This window comes from Panthera pardus, unplaced genomic scaffold (assembly GCF_024362965.1).
Source record: "Panthera pardus isolate Hobbes unplaced genomic scaffold, ASM2436296v1 HiC_scaffold_13, whole genome shotgun sequence".
Lineage (NCBI taxonomy): Eukaryota > Metazoa > Chordata > Mammalia > Carnivora > Felidae > Panthera > Panthera pardus.
In genome coordinates this window covers 160099315-160125972 of record NW_026526688.1, presented here as the reverse complement: position 1 = coordinate 160125972, position 26658 = coordinate 160099315, and the positions used below count along the sequence as shown (strand labels likewise).

General features: G+C 36.2%; 1 protein-coding gene across 5 annotated transcripts in view; it reads left to right on the top strand.

The window, feature by feature from the left end:
* CEP135 (centrosomal protein 135) overlaps nucleotides 1-26658 on the top strand; it is a 69521-nt gene that overhangs the window by 34674 nt on the left and 8189 nt on the right. For 4 of the 5 annotated variants that reach the window (XM_053901560.1, XM_019469447.2, XM_053901559.1 and 1 more), the window contains 11 exons: nucleotides 1891-1968; nucleotides 9863-10014; nucleotides 13413-13528; nucleotides 13603-13757; nucleotides 14386-14441; nucleotides 15166-15334; nucleotides 16142-16252; nucleotides 16589-16774; nucleotides 22800-23009; nucleotides 23847-24049; nucleotides 24938-25042. In XM_053901560.1, the coding sequence (XP_053757535.1) occupies nucleotides 1891-1968; nucleotides 9863-10014; nucleotides 13413-13528; nucleotides 13603-13757; nucleotides 14386-14441; nucleotides 15166-15334; nucleotides 16142-16252; nucleotides 16589-16774; nucleotides 22800-23009; nucleotides 23847-24049; nucleotides 24938-25042 (1541 nt within the window). The remainder of the gene's footprint in view (nucleotides 1-1890; nucleotides 1969-9862; nucleotides 10015-13412; nucleotides 13529-13602; nucleotides 13758-14385; nucleotides 14442-15165; nucleotides 15335-16141; nucleotides 16253-16588; nucleotides 16775-22799; nucleotides 23010-23846; nucleotides 24050-24937; nucleotides 25043-26658) is intronic. The other variant, XM_053901561.1, reaches the window with a different exon arrangement.

Here is a 26658-nt window from a genome sequence, read left to right as displayed (position 1 = left end):
GTGTTAAAACTACCAAATGGAAAACTTCTGTGCAATATGGCAACTTTTAGCACAAGCTACTGATTTATTCTTTTCCATATTTGTTGAAAGGACCAAGGAATGTAAAAACAGGATTTAAAAATGCAGTAGTACTAAAAGCTCAGAAAAAAAATGATATTCATATTACCAGAATCTTTCTAGATTGTAGGAGGCAGGATTTATGAGCTTACAGTAGGTCTTTTACTTAAAACTAATCATCTCAATCCATAAGCTTCCTCTTGTAATTTCCTCTTATTCTGCTACCCACCCAGATGTCAAACCTGGCATCATCACTGACTCCTCTCTCCCTTAAAGCTCTTCTTGTCCTTCAATCAATCACCAAGTTCTATTTGTGCTACCTCTTAAATATTTAACATTTATTAAGCCCTTTTCATGTGGGAAGTTCTGTTCTAAGTGCTTTTTCCATGCGCTTAGTAAATCTTCACAATTGCCTTTTCAGATAGGTAATGCTTACAGACGTGGTCTCTGAGTTACAGTGAGTTTAAATAATTTGCCCAAGATCACCTAACTATGACATCACATGGAGTCTGGCTCCTGAGCTCACGTTAGTTTCTCTTCAATCTGTCTACTTCTTTCCATTACTCCTCTGCCATCCTGTTCTGGCCATTATTCTTTCTCAACTGTATTTGTGTATTAGCAGCCTCTCAAATCTATATTTTACACTGAAGTTAGAGTCATCTTTCAAAGGTATAAATGTGATCACATCGCTTCCTATTTAAAATCTGTTAACTGTTTTCAAAGACTTCAGTGATTGGCTCTTGCCTACTTCAAGGTCTAGCCTTCTTTTCCCCAAACTTATCTCCCCATTTCCCACCCCTCACTTTCTTGACTCCAAGCTTAATGGACTTTTTCTTGCCCCCAGTTTTCTATATAGGCTATTGAAAAATTGTTCATCTCTTTGAGTACCCTCACCTGGCAAATTCCCATTCATCCTTTAGAGCCAGGTTAAACATCATTTCCTCACATAGGAAGCGAACTCTAGGCTCTAGATTCCCTTTCAATATGTTGCCATAAAGTTCCTTTTTCTAGCAGAATATTCATGGTTTTATATAGTGTCTTGTTTAAGGTTTGTCTTTTCTACTAGTCTTTAGTAACTATGATGTCAGAGGCTTTATCCATTTTACTCACTATGCATTTCTAATACCTTGCTTGGTGCTTGGTATATAGTGTGTACTCAATACTGGTTGAATGATTTAATAAACAAAAAATGAATACAGCGCAGTGACCCTTCCAACCAGATATGTAATCCAAACATCGGGTGTCTTTTTGTTTTTAATGAGTAATGTGGATAGAAGTATGAATCTACACTAGAAAAATTCTCAGAGAACACCAACTTGTATCACTTGTTCTACACTTAGTATCAGCAATAATTGGATAAGGTAACATAACTATAGAAATAGCACTTGTTTACACTGTTGACCAGCCCATTGTTGAAATTCTGATCTCTTGCATGGCCCTGTAGTATTCTGTTCCTTTATCTTTGTGATTTCTTCTTTGCACTCTCTTCCTCTGGTATCTCTCACTAGGGCACACTCCTGATCTTACTTAACCTGCTGGGTTTTTTCCCTTTATAGTTGTGCTAATGGATTGATGTAGATAAATTGTTAAAAACAAATCCATACCATTCTGTGTCTTTTGTTACAATTACACATGGAGGTAGAATATAAAAAACAAGAAACTCCTGTCACTTTTTTTTTTCAACCAAAGCATTATTGTAAAATGTCTAATGATTTTCTTTCTAAAACATTTCCATGTTATAAAAAGACAAACAGAATAATACTGTAGACTTGTTTACTCTGGTAATTTTGTTATCTGATATGAATGAACATCTTCTATAAAATTTTTTTTCAGAATCTCCAGGAAATGAGTATTTTTGAAAAATCAAAATTAGAGAAAACTATCGAACATTTGACACGTGTTAATCATCAGGTAATTTATCAAACTGGATTTGGGGTATATTGTGTTGTATGAATAACTATTTCAATTATAGTTTCAATATACTATACTATAGGTGCCCCTCACTGTATGTTTTTAAAATTACAAAGTAGTGGGGCGCCTGGGTGGCTCAATCGGTTAAGCGTCCGACTTTGGCTTGGGTCACGATCTCACAGTTGGTAAGTTCAAGCCCCACATGGGGCTCTCTGCTATCAGTACAGAGCCCACTTCGGATCCTGTGTCTCCCTCTCTCTCTCTCTCTCTGCCCTTCCCCAGTGTGCACTTGCATGCACTCTCTCTCAAATAAACATTAAAATAAAAGATAATATTACAAAATAGTGTTCTAGAGATGCCGAGTAACAGTTATTTGGAATGTGTACTCTGAAGGCTATTTGGGTTCATATCCATCTCTGTTACCTATAACCTGTAGGTAAGCTACTCAAATTTTCCATCCCTCAGTTTCTTTATTTGTAAAATGGGAGTGATGCTAGTACTTAATTCTTAAGTTTTTGTGAAGATTAAATGAGTTAATATATGTCAAGAACTTAGAAGAGTTGCTGGCATTTGTCAGCATTCAGTAAGTATTAGTTATTGTTGTTTTATTCTTTTTAAAAAACCATTGTACAGACATGGAGGAAAAAATGAAATTTGTTTTCATTCCTTATTGCTTTCTCTATAATGTAGAATATTTTTAACAAATTGATATATGTGTTCTGACAGTCTTTTTTCTCTTGGTATTTCATTTTGGCTGATTTCCTTTACTGTGTCTTCACTGTTTTTATTTACCATGTCTACTAATTTGATTATCTGTTTTTATCAACTTTGTGTCAGTTGGGTTTTGTTTTTTTCATCTCATCATGGGTTATATTTTCCTGATTCTTTGAATTCCTGGTTACTTTAGATGTCAGATATTGTGAATTTCACCTTCCTGGTTGGTGGATTCCTATAAATATTTTTTAGGTTTGTTCTGGGATATAGTTTAGTCAATGAAAGTAGCTTGAGACTTTTCAGTTTTGCTTTTAGCAAAACTGGGACCAGAGTAGCATTTAGTCCTGGACTAATTTTGTTCCACCACTGGGACAAAACCATTTTGAGTACACTATGTATTGCCCCATGAATTATGAGGTTTCCAAATGACTCATGGGAATAGGAATTACTCCATCCCTGTATGAGCCTTGAGTATTATTCCCTTTAACTTTTTGACAGTTTTATTCTCTGGTTTTCTCTTGAGTAGCTTCCTCTGTGTTGAGCTCTGCACTCGAGTGGTACCTTTAAAAGATCTCTGGAACTTTTAGTCTGTGTAGCTCTCCAGTATCTGCTCTGCAAACCCTAACTGCTTTGGCTTTCCTTGACTCTCAGTCTTGTCTTCTGAACTTAGGGGAGAACACCAGCCTTCACCTGAGTTCCTATCCCTGTGCCACAGCCTGGATTTTCTTGAAGCAGTAAGCTCATAGGGCTCATCTCATTTGTTTCTTGTCCCTCATGTCACTGTCCATCATTGCCTGATGTTCAGTGTCTGGAAAACCATTGTTTCATGTATCTTGTCCCAATTTTTAATTATTTCAGGTGAAAGGGTACCTGGCATTTCAGCTTGCCCAGGAGCTGATAGTGAGAATTAATGAACTGAAAAATAGATCTAAAGTACTAGAAGTCATTGGAAAGAGATTGGGATATAGAAAATGTAAAATAAGTTAAAGTCTTAGAGAATAAAGTGAGAAAGTCTCATGTATTTTGTCAAAATTGTAGGACAATGTAATAGAATGTGAGATAGGTAGTATTTGAAAAGGTAATGATTGATAATTTTCTAGGTATTTTAAAAACACAGGAATCCTCAGATTCCAAATGGACAGTGAATGCTAGGAGTATGACAAATCCCAAAGAAGATAAATAAAAAGAAATCCATACCATTTTAATAGAGATGAGCAATATAAGATACTTATGTATGAATTTGGAGGACCTTTATAAAAAATATTATACAACCTTATTGAAAGACATTAAAGAAGACCTAAATAAGTGGAGAAATATATCAGGTTTATAACAAAGGTGACAGACATCATGTTTATAAAAAAGAATGTAAATTTTTCTCAAATTGATCTATAGAATTGATGTAATTCCATCTGAAATCCCAAGAAGGTGATATGTGTGTGTGTGTGTGTGTGTGTGAAAATCAACAATAGATTTTATTATCTTTTTTGATGTTTTATTTATTTTTGAGAGAAAGAGAGACAGAGTACGAGAGGGGAGGGGCAGAGACAGAGGGAGACAGAATCCACGAAGCAGCCTCCAGGCTCTGAGCTGTCAGCATAGAGCCTGACACGGGGCTTGAACCGTGAACCACGAGATCATGACCTGAGCCAAAGTCAGATGCTTAACCAACTGAGCCACCCAGGTGCCCCTCGACAATAGATTTTAAATTTTACGTGGAAACAAAGAGCTAAGAATCACAAAGAAATTTTAAAGAAGACCATGGTGGAACGTAACCTACTAGGTATGAAGGCTTTAGAGTCAGTAATTAATCTAATCTAGTGGTAGATCACAAGGATTAAAAGAGAATGATAAAATCCAGTAGATAGTAAACCCAGAGATATATGAAAAACTTGATATATCAAGGACTCAGATCAATGGGAAAAGAAAGGATTATTTGGTAATTGTTTCTGGGATACTTGGCTATTCACATTATATGTGTATTAAAAAGGAATTAGAGGGCGCCTGGGTGGCTCAATCGGTTAAGTGTCGACTCTGGGTTTCAGCTCAGGTCGTAATCTCATGGTTTGTGGGATCAAGCCCCGCTTGGGGCGTGCTGACAACGCAGAGCCTCCTTGGGATTCTCTCTTCCTCTCTGTCTCCCCTCCCCCGCTCACATGCATGTGCTCTCTCTCAAAAATAAACTTTAAAAAAAGAAAAAAAGGACTTCATCCTACCTCAAATATACTATATGCAAAAATCAGTTCAAGTTGACTTGAAATTTAGAGTGTTCAAGAAATAGCTACAAGTTTTCAAAGAAAATACAGGAGAAAATCTTTTTGACCTTGGGGAAATAATAATAACAGCAGTGACTTACATAGCATTTACTCTATGTTAGGTACTTTGTTAACATTATATGTAATTTTAATTTCGATAATAACCATAGGAAGTAAATGCTAATATTATCCTTATTTCATAAAGAAACTGAGGCCGGGGAGATTTGCCTAACATCACACAACCAGCAAGTGTCTGCTGCCAAAATGTATGCTCCTAAATACAAATGAAAGAAAACAGATAAACAGGGCCACATTGACAAGAACTTCTTTGTTCACCAAATAGCCATAAATTGAAAAGACAAGCCACTGAGAGAATGTGCTGTACATTTCACCTAAAAAAAACAGAAGATGTAAATTGACACTTTATGGCAGAAGAAATTACAAATGGTTAATAAACATAAAAGGGGTTCTATCTCCTTAATAGCAGAAATACAAATTAAAACCATAGTAAAAACATTTCACATCTATCAGAAAATTATATCACATCAGAAATTAACAAGTTATAACATTATTTAACATGTGTAGTGTCAGGAAGTGCAAACTGGTACCCCTTTGGAGGATATTTTGGCATTATCTAGCAAAGGCATATTCTGTGATCCAGCAAGTCCATTTCTAGACATGAACCTTGCTTGGAGGTCAGCAAACTATGGCCCCCAGAACAGTTGTGGCCTCTAGTCTGTCTGTAATAAAGTTTTTGTTAGAACACAGCCATGTTCATTGTTACATATTGCCTGTGGCTGTTTTTGTATTACAACAGAGTAATGGCAGCAGACCATAGACCATAGACCTAGACCAGACCATAGACCATAATAGAGCCTAAAATAATTAACTCCCTGGTAGAAAATGAAAAACAATCTTGAGGTCAGTTTTGAGGAAAATAGATAAATGGGAGTAGTATTTCACACAGTGAAGTATTACAAAGCAGTGAAAATGAATGAATAATAGCTACAAACATCAGTGTGCACGAATCTTACAAATATAATGTCAAAGAACGTGCAGTATGATTTTATCTACTTATGTAGAGTTCAAAAATATATAAACCTTAGGGCTCCTGGGTGGCTCAGTTGGTTACTCATCCAACTTCTGCTCAGGTCATGATCTCACAGTTCATGAGTTCTAGCCCCACATCGGGCTCACTGCTATCAGCGTGAAGCCTACTTGGGATTCTCTGTCTCCCTCTTTCTCTGTCCCTCCCCCCCACCTCAAAAATAAATAAACATTAGGGGTGCCTGGGTGGCTCAGTCGGTTGAGCGTCCGACTTCAGCTCAGGTCACGATCTCGCGGTCCGTGAGTTCGAGCCCCGCGTGGGGCTCTGGGCTGATGGCTCAGAGCCTGGAGCCTGCTTCCGATTCTGTGTCTCCCTCTCTCTCTGCCCCTCCCCCGTTCATGCTCTGTCTCTGTCTCAAAAATAAATAAAACGTTAAAAAAAAATTTTTTTTTTTAAATAAACATTAAAAAAAAAATATATATATATATATATGGGGGTGTGTGTGTGTGTATATACATATATATATATGTATGTATATACATGTATATATACATGTATATATACATGTATATATACATGTATATACATGTATATATACATATACACACACACACACACACACACATTACACACACCTAAATTATGTATTGTTTAGGGATCCATACTGCTCACAAGTAGTTTCAAGGTTCAGGTAATATATTTTTATGCCAGATAATATAGGTACACAAATGTTCATTCTTTTATTCTTTATACTATACATGTACTCTTGTTTGTACAAGGAGTTTTGAAATATTTTTAATGCAAAAAAAACCCCACAAAAAACAGTTTCCTTTCCTACCTCTTTATCCCCAAAACTACCACCCACAACATCTAACTCCTCCTGATGTTTATTTACCTCCCTGTTTCTAAATAATGTGTTTGTGATTGCTCAGTCTTACTTTATTGATTTAAGATTATTTAATGAATTTCTGTGATGTTAGATGATGACCTAGCACTCTTCCCTTTTTCTTCCCCCATTACTTCAAGCATAATTTTACTACATATAATATTTACTTTGGTAGTTAACTGTCTATATTATTATGACTTATAATGGCTCATGGGTCAGCAAAATGGGATAGTACCACTCTTGCCTTTTCTCTTACAGATCTTTTTCCTGGAGTTAATAATTGCTTTTGTTTTGTTTTGTTTTTTTGTCACTTTTCTGTTTTCATTAAACCCATTGCTAATTTTTGTTAAGAACTCCAACCTCTGCCACATGCCTTTCAATATTTTTTGAATATTCAAACCCATCAGTTCTATTGTTTCCCGCTGAAGACTTTCCTTCTTGAGCTTTCTCTCTTCTTGCTCAGTTGTAGACTATGTCTTCCTCTTAAGAATTTCCTTGCCTCCCTCTCCTCTATTGAATCTCATATTTTCTTCTTTCTTGGTTTTTCCCTTTGTTCTGGTATGGCACATTCTCCAGTTTCCTGGAAAAGAATACATGGGAGGAATTGTTTTTGGTACACTACTTGTCTGGAAATGTCTTTATTCAGATTTCATAAATTGATTTATGATTCAGCTTGTGTATATGGAAATCTAGATTAAAAATTATTTTCACTAAAAATTTTGAATACTGTTTTCCATTGTTAAATTTCTTTGAGATATCTGATACTCTTATGTTTCCTAGTCTTTTGTACATGATATGTTTTTATTTCTGAAAACTTTTAGAATTTCCTCCTTACCTCCTGTTTTTAATTTCTTGGGTAATTTACTATTCTTTTTTTTTTTAATTTTTAATGTTTATTTATTATTGGGAGACAGAGAGAGACAGAGCGTGAGCATGGGAGAGAGGGAGGGATACACAGAATCTGAAGCAGGTTCCGGGCTCTGAGCTGTCAGCGCAGAGCCCAACGCGGGGCTCAAACTCACAAACCATGAGATCATGAGATCATGACCTGAGCTGAAGTCAGACACTTAACCAACTGAGCCACCCAGGCACCCCGATATACTATTCTTATTTTCTCTCTCTGGAGCTTTTTCTGTTTTTAAGTAAGTTCTGTTCCCATTATGGGGCTTGAACCCTTGACCCCAAGATCAAGAGTCATATGCTCTAACTATTGAGCCAGCCAGGTGCCCATCTGGAACTTTTATTAGTTGGTTTTGGACCTCCTAAAGTTCTTATCATTTCTCCCTTATTTTCTTGTTGATTTTTTATTCTTTCTGGGAGATTTCCTCAACTTTATCTTCCAAGTCTTCTATTGATATATTTTAAAATTTATATTTTTACTTCCCAAGAAAAATTTCTAGAAAGAGATGGGAGGAGCTCTCTGGTGTGTGATGGTCCCCGTACAGGTTTTTAGCCAATCTCCTTGTTCAGTTGTTTTCCTGACCTCATCCCACCACTTGGTGCCTTCGTGTGTTGAGTTTCTTCAGGGCAAATCAGCTAGTTGCTCATAGATATTACTCCGGTCACTTTAGATCAGTGTTTCTTTAGATCAGTTCCACTTCCTAGGAGATATTTGGCAGTATCTGGAGAATTTGCGCTTAACACAGCTAGGGGAGAAGGTGCTTCTCATACCTGGAAATAATGCTAGAGGGCCTCACCTACTCAGAAGCTTGGGATGCTGCTAAACAACCTACAGTGCACAATGCACAGGTCAGCCCCCCTCAGCAAAGGATTACCTGGCTCTAAGTGTCAGTAGTTCCTAGTTTCAGAAACTTTGCTTTAGGGTGTATCCTTCTTCTGCTCTGAGTCACTATTCTGTCTACTCTTTGTCTTCCACAAGTTATTGAAGTCACTCATCCACTCTTGTTTTCCTTCTTGTTCTCTATGCCCTTGTGAGTGTGTAACTTTCTATTCCTTTACTGTCATTTTAGCAGTTTCCAGATGGAGGGGATATCAAATATGTGTGGTCAGTCTACAGTTTTCACTGGAAAATTTCTGTTTATCACAAATATTTCTTAGTTTTGAGTTTTACATATAGATCATTATTCCATTTAGAATTTATTTTTATATGTAAAATAAAATAGAAATCTAGCAAATTTTTTTCTCCAATGAGTGGCTCTCCCAACTGTTTTTAAAGAGCCTTTTCTTTTCCCACTTCCCTAAAATGCTACCTTTTCTAAATTTACATCTGTGTACATGCATTTGCTCATCCTTGTGAAATCCACACTCTTTTAATAGTAGCTTTCTAATTCATTCTGATACCTTATAAGGCAAGTCTACCTACGTTCTCCCCCCAGTGCCCACAATTTTTCCTGTTTTCTTAACTTATTTTCCCTAAGTGAACTTTAGAATGAAATCTAAGCCACCTTCCCTGTTTTAAAAAGGTCCTGGTAGGATTATTATTGAAATTTCATTGAATTTAACAGTTATTTCAGGAACTTTTGATACATTTCCAATATTGTGTTTCCATTCAGAAACATGGTGACTCTTTACATTAAATCAGGCTGTGTTTTATGTCCTTTAGGAAAATTTTATAGTGTCTTCATATAAGTCTTGCCCATTTTGTGTTTGGGTTACAGTATTTTCTGCTCTGATTTTTCTTCAGTCCAATGTGCTTACTGATTTTTAGAAATTTCTCAGAATATTTGCTCTGCTTGCTAATGGTTTACCTTCCCTTTTTCATTGCTGTTATGGATATGTTCTTTTCTTCCTTTATTGCTTTTTTTTTTTTTTTTGGTATCTTTTTTTTTTTTTTTCATTTCACTGATAATGAAAAGGAATGAAAAGGAGAGATAAATGTGTATGCCCATTCTGACATCTAGTACCTAAAGTGTACACATGACTTTTAAAGTATTGTTAAATCTATTTCCGTAGTTTTCTTCCAGAAATATTAAAGAGTGCTTGAGGAAAACAAAATAGACATACACCTATTAATTTTTTTAATTTAAATTATAGCATGAAGATGAAAAGTGTGAATTAAAGTCTAAAATGTTAATAATGAAAGAAACAGTAGAGTCATTAGAGAACAAAGCAAAACTCCAAGCTCAAAAACTTAGCCATGTGGCTGGTGACTCATCTCATCACAAAACAGAGATGAACTCACTTAGGTAAGTTTTTTGAAAGTCTTGTTTTTTCACTTCTAGGAATGAGTTAGTGGCTATGTAAGGTTCTTAGTAGTAGCATTTTGGATGGGACCTTTGAGCAGTGAAAGTTGGCCTTGCAGCAGAATCACCTGGGGAGATTTTAAGAAGTATGGATTTAAGGGCTGATCTCTGGAGGTTCTTACTCACTGAGTGAACCTGGGTAGGTTTTGAGTATCCCTATTTTTAAAGGCTTTCACAGACTGATATCATTGCAGGCAATCAATTGCAGGCATAGCATAAGTTTTTAGACCGACTTCCTTCAAAAATTCCCCTTCCATATTTTGGATTGTTTGCACTCCCTAGTGTAAGATTGCTGAAAATTACAGAATTTTTTGCTCATCATTGTCCTTATCTTTCTTCTTTCAAAGAAATGTAAAATCAGAATACTCATATACAGAGTCTAAAAAGGTGATGTGTCTGAAAGGTAAGAAGGTCAATATGGAAACATAGGCAGTATCTACAGGTTAGAGGCAGGTTGTGAAGAACTTCATATGATAAGCAGGAGTGTCTGGATTTTACTTTGTAAACATGGAGAAGAAACACATGTTAACCAGAGAGGTAATGTGATTAGCATGCCTTTCAGGAGGTGAACTCTAGTGGAAATTGGGAAGATGGATTTGGAGTCACAAGAGACTAATGGCAAACAGAGGAGACTGTATGTCTGGACTGGAAATAGTGGCAATGAACTTGAAAAGAGGCTAGATTTAGGAAACATTTCTTACATAAAATCAAAAGGATTGGATGAGAAATGGATTCTATGAGATGAGAGAAAGATGCAGTACTTCAGAAATGTGTTTGCCTTATGAGACTGGGTCATTGGCTAGACATTAGTGAATTTAAAATACAGAACATTGAAGGAAATAAAAAGTCAACGAAGTTAATTTTTTTTCTGGACTGGGTAGCTGCAGTAAGTCTTTTTAAAGACTTAAGATTAGAAGAAGGGGATCACTGAAGAAGCAGAGGAGATATTCCTCTCTAAATTACATTTGCAGTAAGGATCAATAAAAGATTTTCACGTGCCAACATGACACTGCATATGTAAACTAAATCATGAAGTAATAACAACTTGAGATCAGAAAGAATTATAGTAATGATTAGAAAAAAGATCAATAAATTAAAACTGAAAATGGTAGTGAACAGTAGAATGGATATTTCCAAAAACTGAGTCAGTAAAATAGAAAACAAACTCAAGAAATTCATCTAGAATTCAGAGCCCAGAAGAATAAAAAAAGTTGATGAGATAAAAGACACAGACCTAATATACAAATACTGAGAATTGCAAAATATATAGTAAAATAAACAGCAGGATTGAAATCCAAGGAATAATTAGGAAAAGGAAAGCCAGAGTCTGTTCATAAGGGGTCCATGATTATCAAACAAACTAAATGAAATAAGATCAAGAGCTGGTTGTGTTAATTAATTAGTCTGTGATTAATTAAGGAATACTGTCTTAAGGACTCAGAGAGGATCTCCATTTTTGCCCTTCTGCTGTTCTGACTACAGGTCTTAATCAGACTTTAGGACTATCTAAGGTGAAAGCTGCATTTTTTTTTCTCAAGTGCTACGTATATCCTATGGAGAGCTAGCTGAATGGACCAGCTTCTCTTCCTCTGGTTCATGTCTATATTCAGCTCCAAAATGCAGATACTATGGTAGATTTCTGTCACCCAGAATTACTAGTCCACCTGTTTCCCTTTTGTGTTCAGCTGACTGGATCTGGCATTTAATCCATTTTGCTCTTTCCTTCAGACTGTAGTCACAGCTCCTCTTTCCTTTCCTCACAGGAGGCCCTTAGCAGTCTTACAAGGCAGAGCTTTCATTGGCCTTTCTTGGATCCCAAGCCTACAGCTACTTTCACATTTTTTGTGTTATAATAATATCCTTTTGTCTTGTGAGCTCATTGTGCTACTTCCCTCACAGTCACTGTGTTATAGGAAGGGATTGTGAAGACTTTTTTGTCTGCCTTGTATAACCTGGGGAAATTGCATGGTTACATAACTTTATTTTGCTCTGACAGAAAAAACCTGACTTATTTCTGAGGAAAGGGTGCCAGTCACATTCTCCATTATCACTATACTCTGGTAGAGTCATGAGCTCAAGCCTTCAGATCCAATCTAAAGCTAAGCCAATACAAACCACGATGAGAAGCACTATACAGAAACAAAGCCACATTATCCAAACCTCATGCCACTTTTTTTTTTTTTTTTTTTTTTTTTTGTGCAGAAGTGATTTTATTAAAGCACAGGGACAGGACCCATGGGCAGAAAGAGCTGCCACCTCATGCCATTTTCGATATCATTAACAGAGATCTTGCTGCCCTTTTAATCACATAAACTTATCTTACCCTTGACATGAAGACATTTTTGAAGCTGATACTCAGATAGATGAAGCATATGTTCCTTTCCATCCACCTGGTAGACCCATCTTCTCTTCCATACACACACACACACACACACACACACACACACACACACACACACACACTGTGTGTGTGTGTGTGTGTGTGTGTATAATGTCCACTTTCCCTGTTTAGTATGACCTCCAGTTGATACCCACCAAAAAAGTCAAAATAGAAAGCAAAATTAAAAGTTCACTGGTCAGGAGCTCCTGGCTGGCTCAGTTGGTAGAGCATGCAACTCTTGATCTCAGGGTTGTGAGTTCAAGCTCCATGTTGGGCGTGGAACCTACTTCAAAAGAATTAAAAAACATAAATAAAAGCCCACTAGTCAGGATTTATGGATAATCCTTTGAAGAAGTACCAGGTAATACTATAAAAGCATACTATAGGGGTGCCTGGGTGGCTCAGTCGGTTGAGCATCCGACTTCGGCTCAGGTCATGATCTCACAGTCTGTGGGTTCGAGCCCCGCGTCAGGCTCTGTGCTGACAGCTCAGAACCTGGAGCCTGTTTCCAATCCTGTGTCTCCCTCTCTCTCTGCCCCTCCCCCAGTCTCACTTTGTCTCACTCTGTCTCTCAAAAATAAATAAATATAAAAAAAAATTTTTTTTAATAAATCAGCATTTAAAAAAAAATAAAAAAAATAAAAGCATACTATAAAACTATGCCTTTGCCTTCACTATTGAAAATAGATTTTATAAGGGAAAGAGTGTTGATACTAGGAAACTGAGAAGAGCTTTGAAACTACCAGGAAGCCTCTAGAAAAGTGTAGACAATTATTTTGATTTTTATACTATATTATTTTTAGGAAGTAGAACGAACCATTTTGAAGAAGAATGGCAGACAGCAAGAAATAATATATAATATAATGCTGTTAATTATACTGGAAAAGCTTTAAAATAAAAAATGAAAAAATATTTCTACCAAAGTAGACTTTTTTTTTTTTTTGGTCCACTGATTCTTTAGGTTAGTAAATGAGCAGCTACAGCAGTCACTTGATGATTGTCAGCATCGGCTTTCCAAAAAAAGAGGTGAACTTGAATCAGCCCAATCACAAATTAAGTTACTGGAGGAAAAAATAGGTAAGGTTTTTTTAAATTTTGTTTTCACGAAACCTAATTTACTTTGTCTAACAAACATTTCTCTTTATTTCCAGGTAAACTACACCTTCAGATGACTTCACAGAGTGAAGAGGCTCATGTAATGAAAAAGACCATTGGTGCTATTGATAAAGAAAAAGACTTTCTTCAGGAGACTGTAGATGAGAAGACCGAAAAGATTGCAAACTTGCAAGAAAACCTGGCTAATAAAGTATGTGACTGTTCAGTACCTTTATCTAGCATCTGAACAGAAACGATTTCATTCTCTATTTCACAAATGTGCAGTTCTTACCCCCCATATACAGGTTGCTAAGGTCCAGAGCCATATCTTTTAATATGCTTAAATTTCATTTTATGCCAATAATTTGGATCTTTAAAAATTCTATTGATAGAATGTAATGTAATTTTATCAGATGTGATTACAGCAAATTCAAACAAGTTTTTTTTTTTTAATGTTTATTTTTGAGAGAGACAGAGACAGAGCTTGAGCGGGGGAGGGGCAGAGAGAGAGGGAGACCCAGAATCCAAAGCAGGCTCCAGGCTCTGAGCTGTCAGCACAGAGCCTGAAGCGGAGCTCGAACTCACAAGCCGTGAGATCATGACCTGAGCCAAAGCTGGATGCCAACTGACTGTGCCACCCAGGAGCCCCGAAACAATTCAAGTTCTTAGTGTAGGTTAGAAATATGCCAATATGTGAAGTACAGTTGGGAAATAGAAATATGTTTACTTTGTAGCTTTCTTTTATAGCATAATTTATATAAATGTCATAAGTTATATAAATTCAAGGAAAGATTTCTAAATGCATGTTTTAGAATCATATATTTTCATAATTTCTACAGGAAAAAGCTATTGCTCAGATGAAGATAACAGTCTCAGAGTATGACTCTTCTATGAAGTAAGTGATAAATGCTTTTTAGAAATTTTCAGTGAGTGCAGCTTTATCTATTTAAGTAGTAATTAGACCATAGGAAAATTTCCTTCAGTTTTCCTGTTTTTGCCGGTGGCAGCATCTGAGTCTGCTAAAGAGGGTGAACATGCCATCCTCTTTAACTTTCTCCCCTCCTCCATCATCAACATCTCAACAGTTGTGTCTGATTCATTATTCTTTTCATGCCTATATGCTTTTTATTTCTACAGTAATTACCCTGTTTGGACCCTAATTATTAAAACTTAGATTACTTTAGTAGTCAGTATTGAATTTGTTCTACATCATAATCTATCTTGAACAGTTACAAAATTTTACATTTTATGTCTGGTCTCTACTTCAAGACAAAAATCACTAATTGTATTTATTATATATATCTTTACATATTACATAGTAGTGGGGACTTAAACATTAAATAGTATTTGCCAATTGAATCTATTATGTTTTGCTCATAACATTTGAAAGTCTTCTATTTTTACTTACAGAATTATAAATTTATTTTATGACTACTACTTCCATTTAATGATTGATAGAGATCTAAAATATCTGCTTTACCTAATTCATCAGTGTCTTAATGTAGTGTGGTTTCTTGTATTCTTATTGTACTTAATTTCAGAGTATACAGTTTTCTTTTAAGTAATCTACAATTTTCTAAAAAGCTTTCTTTATTATTTCCATATCCTTCATGTAACAGCCAGCTAAAGGAAACGTTGACTAGTCGGGACCGAGAAATAAGCAGCCTCCGGCGCCAGCTTGATACAGCTCACAAAGAACTTGATGAAGTAGGAAGATCTAAAGAAGTGTCTTTTAAGGAAAACAGAAGATTACAAGATGATCTGGCTACAATGGCAAGAGAAAACCAGGTATGAGTCCAGTGTATAAATGGATTGTTTATAATACAGTCATTCCTTGCTAAATTTTAAAGCTGTAAATATGTTTTCTAAAATTTAATGCTGTAAAATATCAATAACATAAAGAACTCTGTAAGGAGAGTAGTATTTATAAGAGTATTAAAAATGCAGTTTAGAAAGCTGCTGTATATCACAGAGTGTCTAGTTGATGCAACTGTGGTCTCCTTACCATTTTGGTCTTTGTTACTGGGAATCCTAAAGCTGGGAGCATAGGATTCTCTGTGGCAGAAATTATTGTCACCCCCAGGATCACTCCCAGGGCAAAGTGTTGCGTTTTAAAGACCCACAATAGATTTTAATTATTCATACTTCCTACCAGCAACTTAGAGACTCTCTAAGTAAATTATTGAATATTTTAGAATAGCAGTTACTCAAAATTATTGACTTTGTTTTTGCTGGTTTATTAAAGGATTATACCAAGAAGATGAATGATTTTCCTGTTTTAAAAAAATTACTTTCAGTATTCAATATAAAGCATATTGTTGATATATGAATTTTAAAAAATGTCAACCCATGAGCGTAGCTAGCCCCATAGTATAAATGCCAGATACACGGTCCTAACTCTTGCAGGAGATCAGTGGTAATATTTGGTTAAAAAGTCGAAATCAGTCAGGAAAAAAGTAAGAAAATAACTCTTAGGAACAGTTTTACTTTTTCCTACTCTTATTCCCCCATTTCAAAAGGAGCTATTTGAATATAAATAGAACTCATTAGGTATCACATTCATTGTAGATTTGTCTTCAATTTTCTGATTTATAGGAAATCTCATTGGAATTGGAAGCAGCAGTGCAAGAAAAAGAAGAAATGAAGAGTAGAGTTCATAATTACATAACTGAGGTGTCACGATGGGAGAGCTTAATGGCTGCTAAGGTGAAAAAACATTATTTAAGTTGGATTTAAGACATTTAAAAATTTTTTTCATGTGTGTTTATTCTGTCTTATGTATGTATGTATGTATGTATGTCTCCTCTCTTAGATAATAAGGTTTGAGTGGAGAGCTTATCTTCTATATTTTTATACTTGAGATCTTATCTACTATATTTTTATACTTCCCTGCAGATCTTACTTAGTATATGTTGTCTGCATAGATAGCATATGTTTCCGAATTAAAACAAATTTTCTAATGTCCATATATGTTTATGATATGAGTGTTCCAGTGGGTGACAGTTACTAATTTAGGAACAATGTTTTTATGCTTAAAACTAGGAAAAAGAAAATCAAGATTTGTTAGATAGATTTCAGATGCTTCATAACCGTGCTGAAGACTGGGAGGTCAAAGCCCATCAAGCTGAGGGAGAAAGCAGCTCAGTTCGACTGGAACTTCTTTCTATTGACACAGAGAGGAGACACCTTCGAGAAAGGGTAGAGCTACTAGAAAAAGAAATTCAGGAGGTAATGTATTCATTTGTCTTGTGATGATATTATTAGTAAAGCTATAACATTCAAAGATACTTTATCAAAGTAAGGTTTAAGCATTGATAAAATCAAGTTCAGTGGTAATCTTTTGTCATTAATTCTAATAATTTGCTTAGAAGCCCCATTATTTCTTTTTAAACTGTAGTAAAATATATATGACATCACATTTGCCATTATTAAGAGTACAGTTCTTTGGCAATTAGTACAGTCACATTGTTTTTGTTGTTGTTGTTTAAAGTATATTTATTTATTTTGAGAGAGAGAGCACAAGTGGAGAAAGGAGCAGAGAGAGAGAGAGGGAGAGAGAGGATCCCAAGCAGACTCTGCACCACCAGTGCAGATCCCCATGTGGGGCTCAAACCTATGAACCAGAGATCATGACCTGAGCCTAAGGCAGATGGGATGCTTAACTGACTGAGCCACCCAGGTGCCCAGTGCATTCACATTGTTATGCAAAATCACCACCATCTCCAGAACTTTTTCATCTTCCCTGACTGAAGCTCTGTCCCCATTAAATACTAACTTCCCATCCCTCACCCCCTACTCCCTTACTCTCTCCCCATCCCAGCCCCTGGCAACTACCATCCTACTTTCTTTCTCTATGAATTTGACCACTCTTTGTACCTCATATAAATGGAATCATACGATATTTTGTCTTTTTGTGACTGGCTTATTTCACTTAGCCTTAAGGTTCGGTTAACCTCAAGGTTCATGTATGTTGTAGCATGTGTCCAAATTTCATTTCTTTTTAAGGCTGAATAAACATTCCATTATGTATATACATCACATTTTGCTTATCCATTCATCTGTCGATGGACATTTAATTTGTTTTCATCTTTGGCTACCAGGAATACTGCTATGAACGTGGATGTACAATATCTCTTCAAATTCTTGCTTTCTGTTATTGAGGATATACCTAGAAGTGGAATTGCGAAATCAAGATCATTTTTATGTTTGATTGCTTTCAGGACTTGCCATACCTTTTTCCATGAGGAAAATTGTAACGAACTATGACAAACATAAAAAATGTGAAAGTGGTTTTGGAATTTGGTAATGGACAAAGGCTGGGAGAGTTTTGAGGTGCTTGAGAGAAAAAACCTAGATTGCTTTGAAAAGCTTGTTGGTAGATGCTTATTACAGGGGATTCTAGTAAGGGCTCAGAAAAAAGGAGAGTGTAGAGAAAACTTATGTTATTTACAAAATGCATAAATTTTCAAGAACAGAATTTTTCCAGAAATCTTAGTGTTTCTTCTAATGAGGTCTCAGATGCAATTGAGGAACATGTTATTAGACACTGAAAGAATGGTGATCCTTGTTATAAAATGGCAGAGAACTTGACTGAACTATGGTCTACTCTTGGAAGGAAAGTATAACTTATACATAAGTGATGAACTTGGATATTCAGCTGAGGAAATTTCTAAGCAAAGTGTGGAAGGTGTAGCCTGGTTTCTTCTTGCTGCTTATAGTAAAATGGACAGAGATAAACTGATAAAGGAACTGCCAAGGACAAAAGGAACTAGGTCTTATCAAAATGCCAACAGCATTTTTTACAGCACTAGAACAAATAATCCTAAAATTTGTATGGAACCACAAAAGACTGCAGATACCCAAAGCAGTCTTGAAAAAGAAGAACAAAACTGGAGGTATCACAATCCCATATTTCAAGACATATTACAAAGCTATAGTAATCAAAACAGTATAATACTGGCACAAAAAAATAGACACATAGATCAAAAGAACAGAATAGAGAGCCCAGAAATGAGTCCACAATTGTAGAGTCAATGACTCTCCAACAAAGGAAGCTAGAATATGCAGTGGGAAAAACATGTCTCTTCAGCAAATGGAGCTAGGAAAACTGGACAGCTATATGCAAAAGAATGAAACTGAGCCACTTTCTTATACCATATACACAAACATAAACTCAAAATGGATTAAAGACCTAAATGTGGGACCTGATACCATAAAAATCCTGGAGTGAGCACAGGCAATAATTTCTCTGACATCGGTCATAGCAACATTTTTCAAGATATGTCTCCTGAGGCAAGGGAAACAAAAGCAAAAATAAGCTATTAGGACTACTCCAAAATAAAAATCTTTTGCACAGCAAAGGAAATAACCAACAAAACTAAAAGACAACCTACCAGGGGCATCTGGCTGGCTCAGTTGGTAGAGCATGTGACTCTTGATCTTGGTGTCGTGAGTTCAAGCCCCACCCACATTTACTTTAAAAAAATAAAATACAACCTGCTGAATGGAGAAGATACTTGCAAATGATGTATCTGATAAAGGGTTAGTATACAAAATGTATAAAGAACTTAATACCAAAAAACCAATCTAATTTAAAAATGGGCAGCAGACATGAACAGACGTTTCTCCAGAGAAGACATCCAGATGGCCAATAGACACATGAAAAGATGCTCAATGTCACTAATCATCAGGGAAATGCAAATCAAAACCATAGTGAGATACCACCTCACAACTGTCAGAATGGCTAAAATCAAAAACACAAGAAACAACAGGCATTGGTGTGGATGTGGAGAAAAAGGAATCTATATATACTGTGGGTGGGAATGTAAAATTTTAGTGTAGTCACTGTGGAAAACAGTATGGAGGTTCCTCAAAAAGTTAAAAATAGAATTACCATCTGATCCAGTAGTGTCACTATTGGATGTTTACCCCAAGAATACAAAAACACTAATTCAAAAAGGTATATTTGCCCCTTTGATTCTTGCAGCATTATTTACAATAGTCAAACTAGGGAAGCAGCCCAATTTTCCATTGATAAATGAACGGATAAAGATATGTTGTATGTATATACATATATATACAATGTGTATACACACACACACACACTGAAATATTACCCATAAAAAAGAATGAAATCTTGGCATTTGCAACAATGTGGATGGATCTAGAGGGTATAATGCTAAGTGAAATAAGTCAGAGAAAGACAAATACCATATGATTTTACTCAAAAGTGGAATTTAGGAAACAAAACAAATGAACAACAACAACAAAAGAAACCAAAAAACAGATCTTTTTTTCTTTTTTCGTTTTTTTTCCCCAAAAAACAGACTCCTAACTATGGAGAACAAACTGATGGTCACCAGAAGGGAAGTGGGTAGGGAGAGGGGTGAAATAGGTGAAGAGGATTAAGAGTACCACTTACCATGATGAGCACTGAGTAATATAGAGAATTGTTGGGTCAATATTGTACATCTGAAACTAATCTAACAGTGTATGTTAAGTATACTAGACTTAAAATTTAGGGGGTAAAATAGAATCAGGTCTTGATGATTTGGAAAATTCTTAGCCTATGCAGATAACGTGCTTTGGAGACAGAGCCAAGTGTGTGGCTTCACACACAACCTCTTGGTGAACAGATTTGGTATGTGGCTCATGAATGCAGTCAGTCATCTCTGTAGAAACACTGCCAACTTGTATTGATGGGGACAGAAATAGGATGAAATGAAAGAAGTCTGAATGTCTGGGATCCTACTAGCAGGAAACAGGCTAGCAGAGTTACTTGGCTACAAATATGTGTTCTCCTTTGAGAAAAGGGAGGAATGGCTCTGAAGGTAACTCAGAGATGAGCAGGGCTGCCACAGGCAGCTCAGATTCTGATGAGGCTACTGTTGCCACCACAGGCACAGAGGGTACAGCCCCAGGGGGTGAGGCTACTGCCTCCTTGGTCCCAGAGTGCAGGGCCCCTGCCACTGAGGGCCGAGAGGGTGGGGCCGTTGCTGAGGGCTGAGAAGGTGGGGCCACACTAGCAGGCCCAAAACATAGACTATCGTGGCATAGATAATTATTCTTAGGCCTTAAAATCAAATGGAATTTTCCTTGCTTAGTTGCAAACTTGCTTTGGATTAGTAACCCCTTCATTCCTTCTCTTTTCTCCCTTTCAGAGTATTGCTTTGGATTAGTAACCCCTTCATTCCTTCTCTTTTCTCCCTTTCAGAGTAGGCATGTCTATTCTATGCCTGTTTCCCCATTGTTTTTGTAAGCAGATAACCTGTTTGCTAGCTCACAGATCTGGGGAGGAAGAGTGGTTTTGTCCCCAAATGGGCCATAGCCAGAGTCTTACCCGTATCTGATTTAGATGATGCTTAGATGAGATTTTGGACTTAGCATTGATGCTAGAATGTGTTGGGATGGAATGAATGTATTTTGCACATAAGAAGGACATGAATTTTGGGGAGCTAAAGGATAGATAGAATTATGGACCTCAAAAAGTTATGTTGAAATCCTAACCTCCAGCACCTGTGAAGGTGATCTTATTTGGAAATAGGGTTCTTACAGTTATAATCAGGTTAAGATGAGGTCATACTGGACTAGGGCAGGCCATAGCTCAATGACTGGTGTCTTTTGTAAGAGAAATCTGGACACAGAAGATACAGGGGAGAATACCAGATGAAGACAGAGGCAGAGACTGGAGTGAAGTGTCTACAGGGCAAGAACATTAAGGATTGCTAGCAACCACCAGGAGTTGGGAGGGAGACCTGGAACAGATTCTCTCTCAGAACCTCTAGGTTCTGCAAACATCTAAATTTCAGACTTGTAACCTCCAGAATTGTGACAGGATAAATTTTGTTTGTTTTAAACCACCCAGTAATTTGTAGTAATTGGTTACAGCAGTCCTACGAAACTGGCACCCTGTCTCTAGAAGTTTTCCTATCAAGAGTATAACTAGAGGAATGCTTTTCAGCTTTCAAAATTCTCGGAAGAAACTATTCTTTAATTTTTTTGTCTGTCATTATTCGTGTTCTTTTGTGGTATGTAAAACTGACTATTACCTATTTATATTTAGTTTTAGGGAACTCTGATTTTTAATTCATTAATTTAGAAAATCCAAATATTTACTTTTCTGCACAGATTTTTAATGTCAATTTATTTTGTTAATACCTATTAAAATAATTTTATTTTTCAAGTGTGGAATTCTTATTAAACTCTAGACTAGAATTTATGTCAGTTTGTATTTATCACTCACAATTTAAATTGTGTGGAATTTAAAATGTGGATTATTCTAGAAAGAGAGTTTTATCAGTGTTTCAAACTTTGTTCATTATTTCAGTTATTAAAATCTTATAAAGTTGTGGATTACTATTAGGTTAAATTAAATTTAAATAGAACTTCAGGTATTCAGTTTTAAAACAAACTCCATTTTGAAATTTATTAATAAAAATTTTGTTTTTACTTTTTATTTTTTTATTTAAATTCAAGTTGGTTAACATACAGTGTAGTCTTGGCTTCAGGAATAGAACCCAGTGATTCATCTCTTACATATGACACCCAGTGCTCATTGCAAAAAAAGTGCCCTCCTTAATGCCAATCACCCATTTGTTCCGTCCCCCCCCCCCCACTTACCTCCCTCCCAGCTATTTATTTTTGAGGGAGGGAGGGAGAGAGAGAGAGAGAGCAAGAGCGAGCATGTACTTGAGTAGGGGAGGGGGCAGAGAGAGAGAGGGAGGCAGAGAATCCAAAGCAGTCTCCCTCTGCATGCTGTCAGTGCAGAGCCTGACTTGGGGTTCAAATTCACAAACTGCAAGATCATGACCTGAGCTAAAATCAAGTCGGACACCAAACTGACTGAACCACCCAGGCACTCCTCCATTTTGCAATTTAGAATTTAAAGACAACTGAGGAGTGAGAAGTAAATATGTTGCTTTTTCTTGAAAAGGCATTATAACAATTTATAAAGGTAAAATTTAATCTAACTTCCAAGATTCCTTTTTTACCCTAAAACAATGATTTTTATCTTTGCATCTTCCAAATATATACGTGAGGTACCTAGTTACCGTGGTTAGTAGTTATATACAATTCATTGGGTTAAGCATTAAATAGGCCATCTTTAAACAGCCGGCAGCTCCCTCAGAGTATCTTAAAATGTGCAAAACTTGGCTCTACTATTTTTTTTTTAAAGTGAGGTCATGGCTGCACAGATTCAAGCCTTTAAAATTACTGGGTTACTTTAACTTTTTACCGGTTTTTCTATTCTCAGCACATAAATGCACATCATGCTTATGAGTCTCAGATCTCATCAATGGCAAAAGCCATGTCTAGATTAGAAGAAGAGCTGAGACACCAAGAAGATGCAAAAGCAGCAGCGTTGAATGATTTGTCATCTCTTAGAGAACTTTGCATTAAGCTGGATTCAGGCAAAGATCTTATGACCCAACAACTGAATTCCAAAAACCTGGAGTTTGAGAGGGTAAGGACTTAAAAGACTTCATTGTAGCACATTATTTTATTGAACATTACTCTCATTGTTTTATTTTATCAAGCACTTTTGATAAAGTTTGTTTCCCTTTAAGGAGTTACTTTTGACTACAGGATTTTGAAAACTAGATTCTTTGCCAAGATTTTTCTAGCAAACATAGTGATGAAATTAGGTGCTTTCTGTTTTGGAATAGATGGATATTTAGGAAAATAGGAGTGTTGTTATTATACAGTAGGAACATATCCCAGTATATTCTTTCTCTGTTTGAAGGTAAGATTTAAATGAAGGACTGAGCAGTTCATTATTTCCTAAATAGAGTAGTCTTTCTGATAAAATCTCAAGGCATTTAAATCTTACTTAATTTTCAAAGTCTAGTTACCTGGAACTTCCCATTCTCAAACTGAGCATTACTTTAAACATCCCAGTGCATGTTTTCAAATACAGATGTTTTCAGTTTTCATTCATTTAATAGTATCTTTATTTTCAGCTACTGAGAAGCTCCAGTGCTGGCTTGACTGTTTGGTCAGAGTACACATAATAGATCAGAAGGGCTTCCTTTCTGATAGGATGGCCACATTTTAGGATTTTATGTTAATGACCCTCTCTTGGCAAGGAAGTATGAGTGAAACTCATAGGAATAGGTCTTATACCAAATAAGCAAAAATTATTTTGAAAATAAGATGACTTTCTTACACTTAAAGAAATGGTTCAAAATCTTTAACTGGTACCCAAAATAAAGCAACTGATAAGTGTATATAGCTCTGCAAATAATTTTTTAGAGTGAGTCTCAAATTGTACTGAAGTAATCTTACTTTGTTTTCCCTGTAGGTTGTGGTGGAATTAGAAAATGTAAAATCAGAAGCAGACCTGTTCAAAAAACAACTGGCAAGTGAGAGACATACAATTAAAAGCCTTGAATCATTGTTGGCTACAAATAGAGATAAAGAATTTCATTCTCATTTAACCTCCCACGAGAAGGATACAGAAATTCAGCTACTTAAAGAGAAGTTAACCCTTTCAGAAAGCAAATTGTAAGTGGCATAAATCAACCTGTTTAAAGAAAATCGCTTGTCAAAAATAATTTTTGGTGAGAGAAGGGGATGGGAGTGTGTACGGTGGTACAAAACCAAAATATTTTACTTACATTGTGGCTGCTTTTAGGAATTTGGGGATTTAGTTTGAGGAGATACATTGTGTTTGGAGATACAGATTTGTGTATCTTCACCACAGAGATGGTACCCATGGAAGTGAATGAGTGAACTTTAGAAAAATGCCTGTAGTTGAGTTGTGAACAAACAGGAGTCAGCAAAGGGGAGAGCATTTCAGGATGGGGAAAGCCCTCTATGTCTTTTACTGTGTGGACTAGAAAAAGACATCAAAATGGCATGTGGTTTGACTCACATAAGTTTAGTGATTAATTACCTTTTAGGAGATTGATGATAGTGTCTATTAGACGGGCAGATTTGGACATATTTGATGGAAGAGGGGAGAAAATCTGGAGTAGATAGTACAAGTAGAATAGTTAACTTTTAAAAGAAGTTAATAATATTTGTCTTTCTGAGGCAAGAGTCCAGAAAGAGCCAATGAAGATACTTTACATCTTGATGTTATAATTCATGTCTTATTCAAATTTGTATTTCCAGCATTGCTACAGTGCCTAGCACATACTGGAAGTTTAGTTTAACTGTTTGTTAAATAAATAAGATGAATGAATGAATGAACGAAAGAAAACTTAGTGATAGAAGCTCCTGAAGTTGAGAAAAGTAGTGTTAAAAAGACTTGTTCTTTTCTTGTCCTAATTATCACCTCCATTTGTATTTATTACTAGCAAAAACAAAACTCCATACATAGCACTAGACTCTACAAAACAACATATTTGTTACTTATTTATTTATTTATTTTTAAATTTTATTTTTAAGAACTAGTCTAGGCCGGGAAAACACCATGCTTCGGGCTAAAGTGACACAGTTACAAACCGATCATGATGCTATGAAAAGGCAGATTTCAACTGAAAGATATGAACGGTAAGAAAAAATTTGAGCATTGGACAGTGTTTTTATTTATTCCCTGTCCCAAAAAAGATTTAATAGGACTTAAAAATAGCCAACTTTCTTTCAGTGTTCATACAAAAATAAACCTCTTCTGGGGCGCCTGGGTGGCTCAGTCGGTTAGGTGGCTGACTTCGGCTCAGGTCATGATCTTGCGGTCCGTGAGTTCTAGCCCTGCGTCGGGCTCTGTGCTGACAGCTCAGAGCCTGGAGCCTGTTTCAGAGTCTGTGTCTCCCTCTCTCTGACCCTCCCCTGTTCATGCTCTGTCTCTCCCTGTCTCAAAAATAAATAAACGTTAAAAAAAATTTTTTTTTAAATAAATAAATAAACTTCTTCTGATATTTCTTCCTAAAAAGTCAAAAGTGTTGTGGGAGATAATATCCTTACAGTAAATAAAGTAGCAAATATTGTCTACATGTTTTCTATAGCATTTCTCAGGGCAAAATCAGGGCATTATTTGAAAGACTATAATAGGGAATCAGCAGGCAAGTAAGGATGCTACAAGACCCCAAACTGGAGTTGCTGGGTGGCTCAGTCAGTTAAGTATCTGACTCTGGCTGAGGTTGTGATCTCGCAGTTTGTGGGTTCGAGCCCCGCATTGGGCTCTGCACTGACAGCTCAGAGCCTGGAGCCTGCTTCGGATTCTGTGTCTCCCTCTCTCTCTGTCCCTCCCCTGCTCGTGCTCTCTCTCTTTCTCTCTCTCTCTCTCTCTCTCTCTCTCTCTCTCTCTCTCTCTTCTCTCTCTCTCTCTCTCTCTCTCTCTCTCTCTCAAGTAAATAAACTTTGAAAAAAAATTTAAAAATGGGGCGCCTGGGTGGCTCAGTCTGTTAGGTGTCCGACTTCAGCCCGGGTGCATGATCTCACGGTCTGTGAGTTCAAGCCCCACGTCGGACTCTGTGCTGACAGCTCAGAGCCTGGAGCCTGCTTCTGATTCTGTGTCTCCCTCTCTTTCTGCCCCTCCCTTACTCATGCTCTCTCTCTGTCTCAGAAATAAACATTAAAAAAATAAAAATTAAAAAAAAAGCACAAACAATGTGGTCCAATAGGAAACTCCAAATACAGATCATCACAAAAGTGATGATGATCATAAGAGCAATTGATAAGTATGTGCCAGATACCATATACATATCTGATTAATGCTACTAATAACCTATTATTATGCATCTATTACAGGAAACCGAGTCACACAAATAATAAATGGCAGAGCCAAAACTAAAATCAAAATATATCTTATACACCTGAAACTAACAAAGCATTTTATGTTAACTAAATGTGAATTAAAAAGATAAATAAAATTTTGAAATAAAGACAGATCTGTTTAATTTTAAACCCCATGCTCTTATATACAGTATATTCCCTACCGCTTAGTAGTTTTCTAATTTTTATTTCACTTTTATTTCAGTTCATTTGCTTTGTATATTGAAAACCTTAATCTCCAAGTGCCACAAACAGGGATGAAACTTGCTTTCACAGCTAAAATTGAAGTCTAATTTGCAAATCAATTGTCAAGTTACTTTTCTTTCATTACTCTTTCTTGCTGTATTAATACCATAGACATAAACATTCCTGAGATTTCATACTCAAATAGTGGT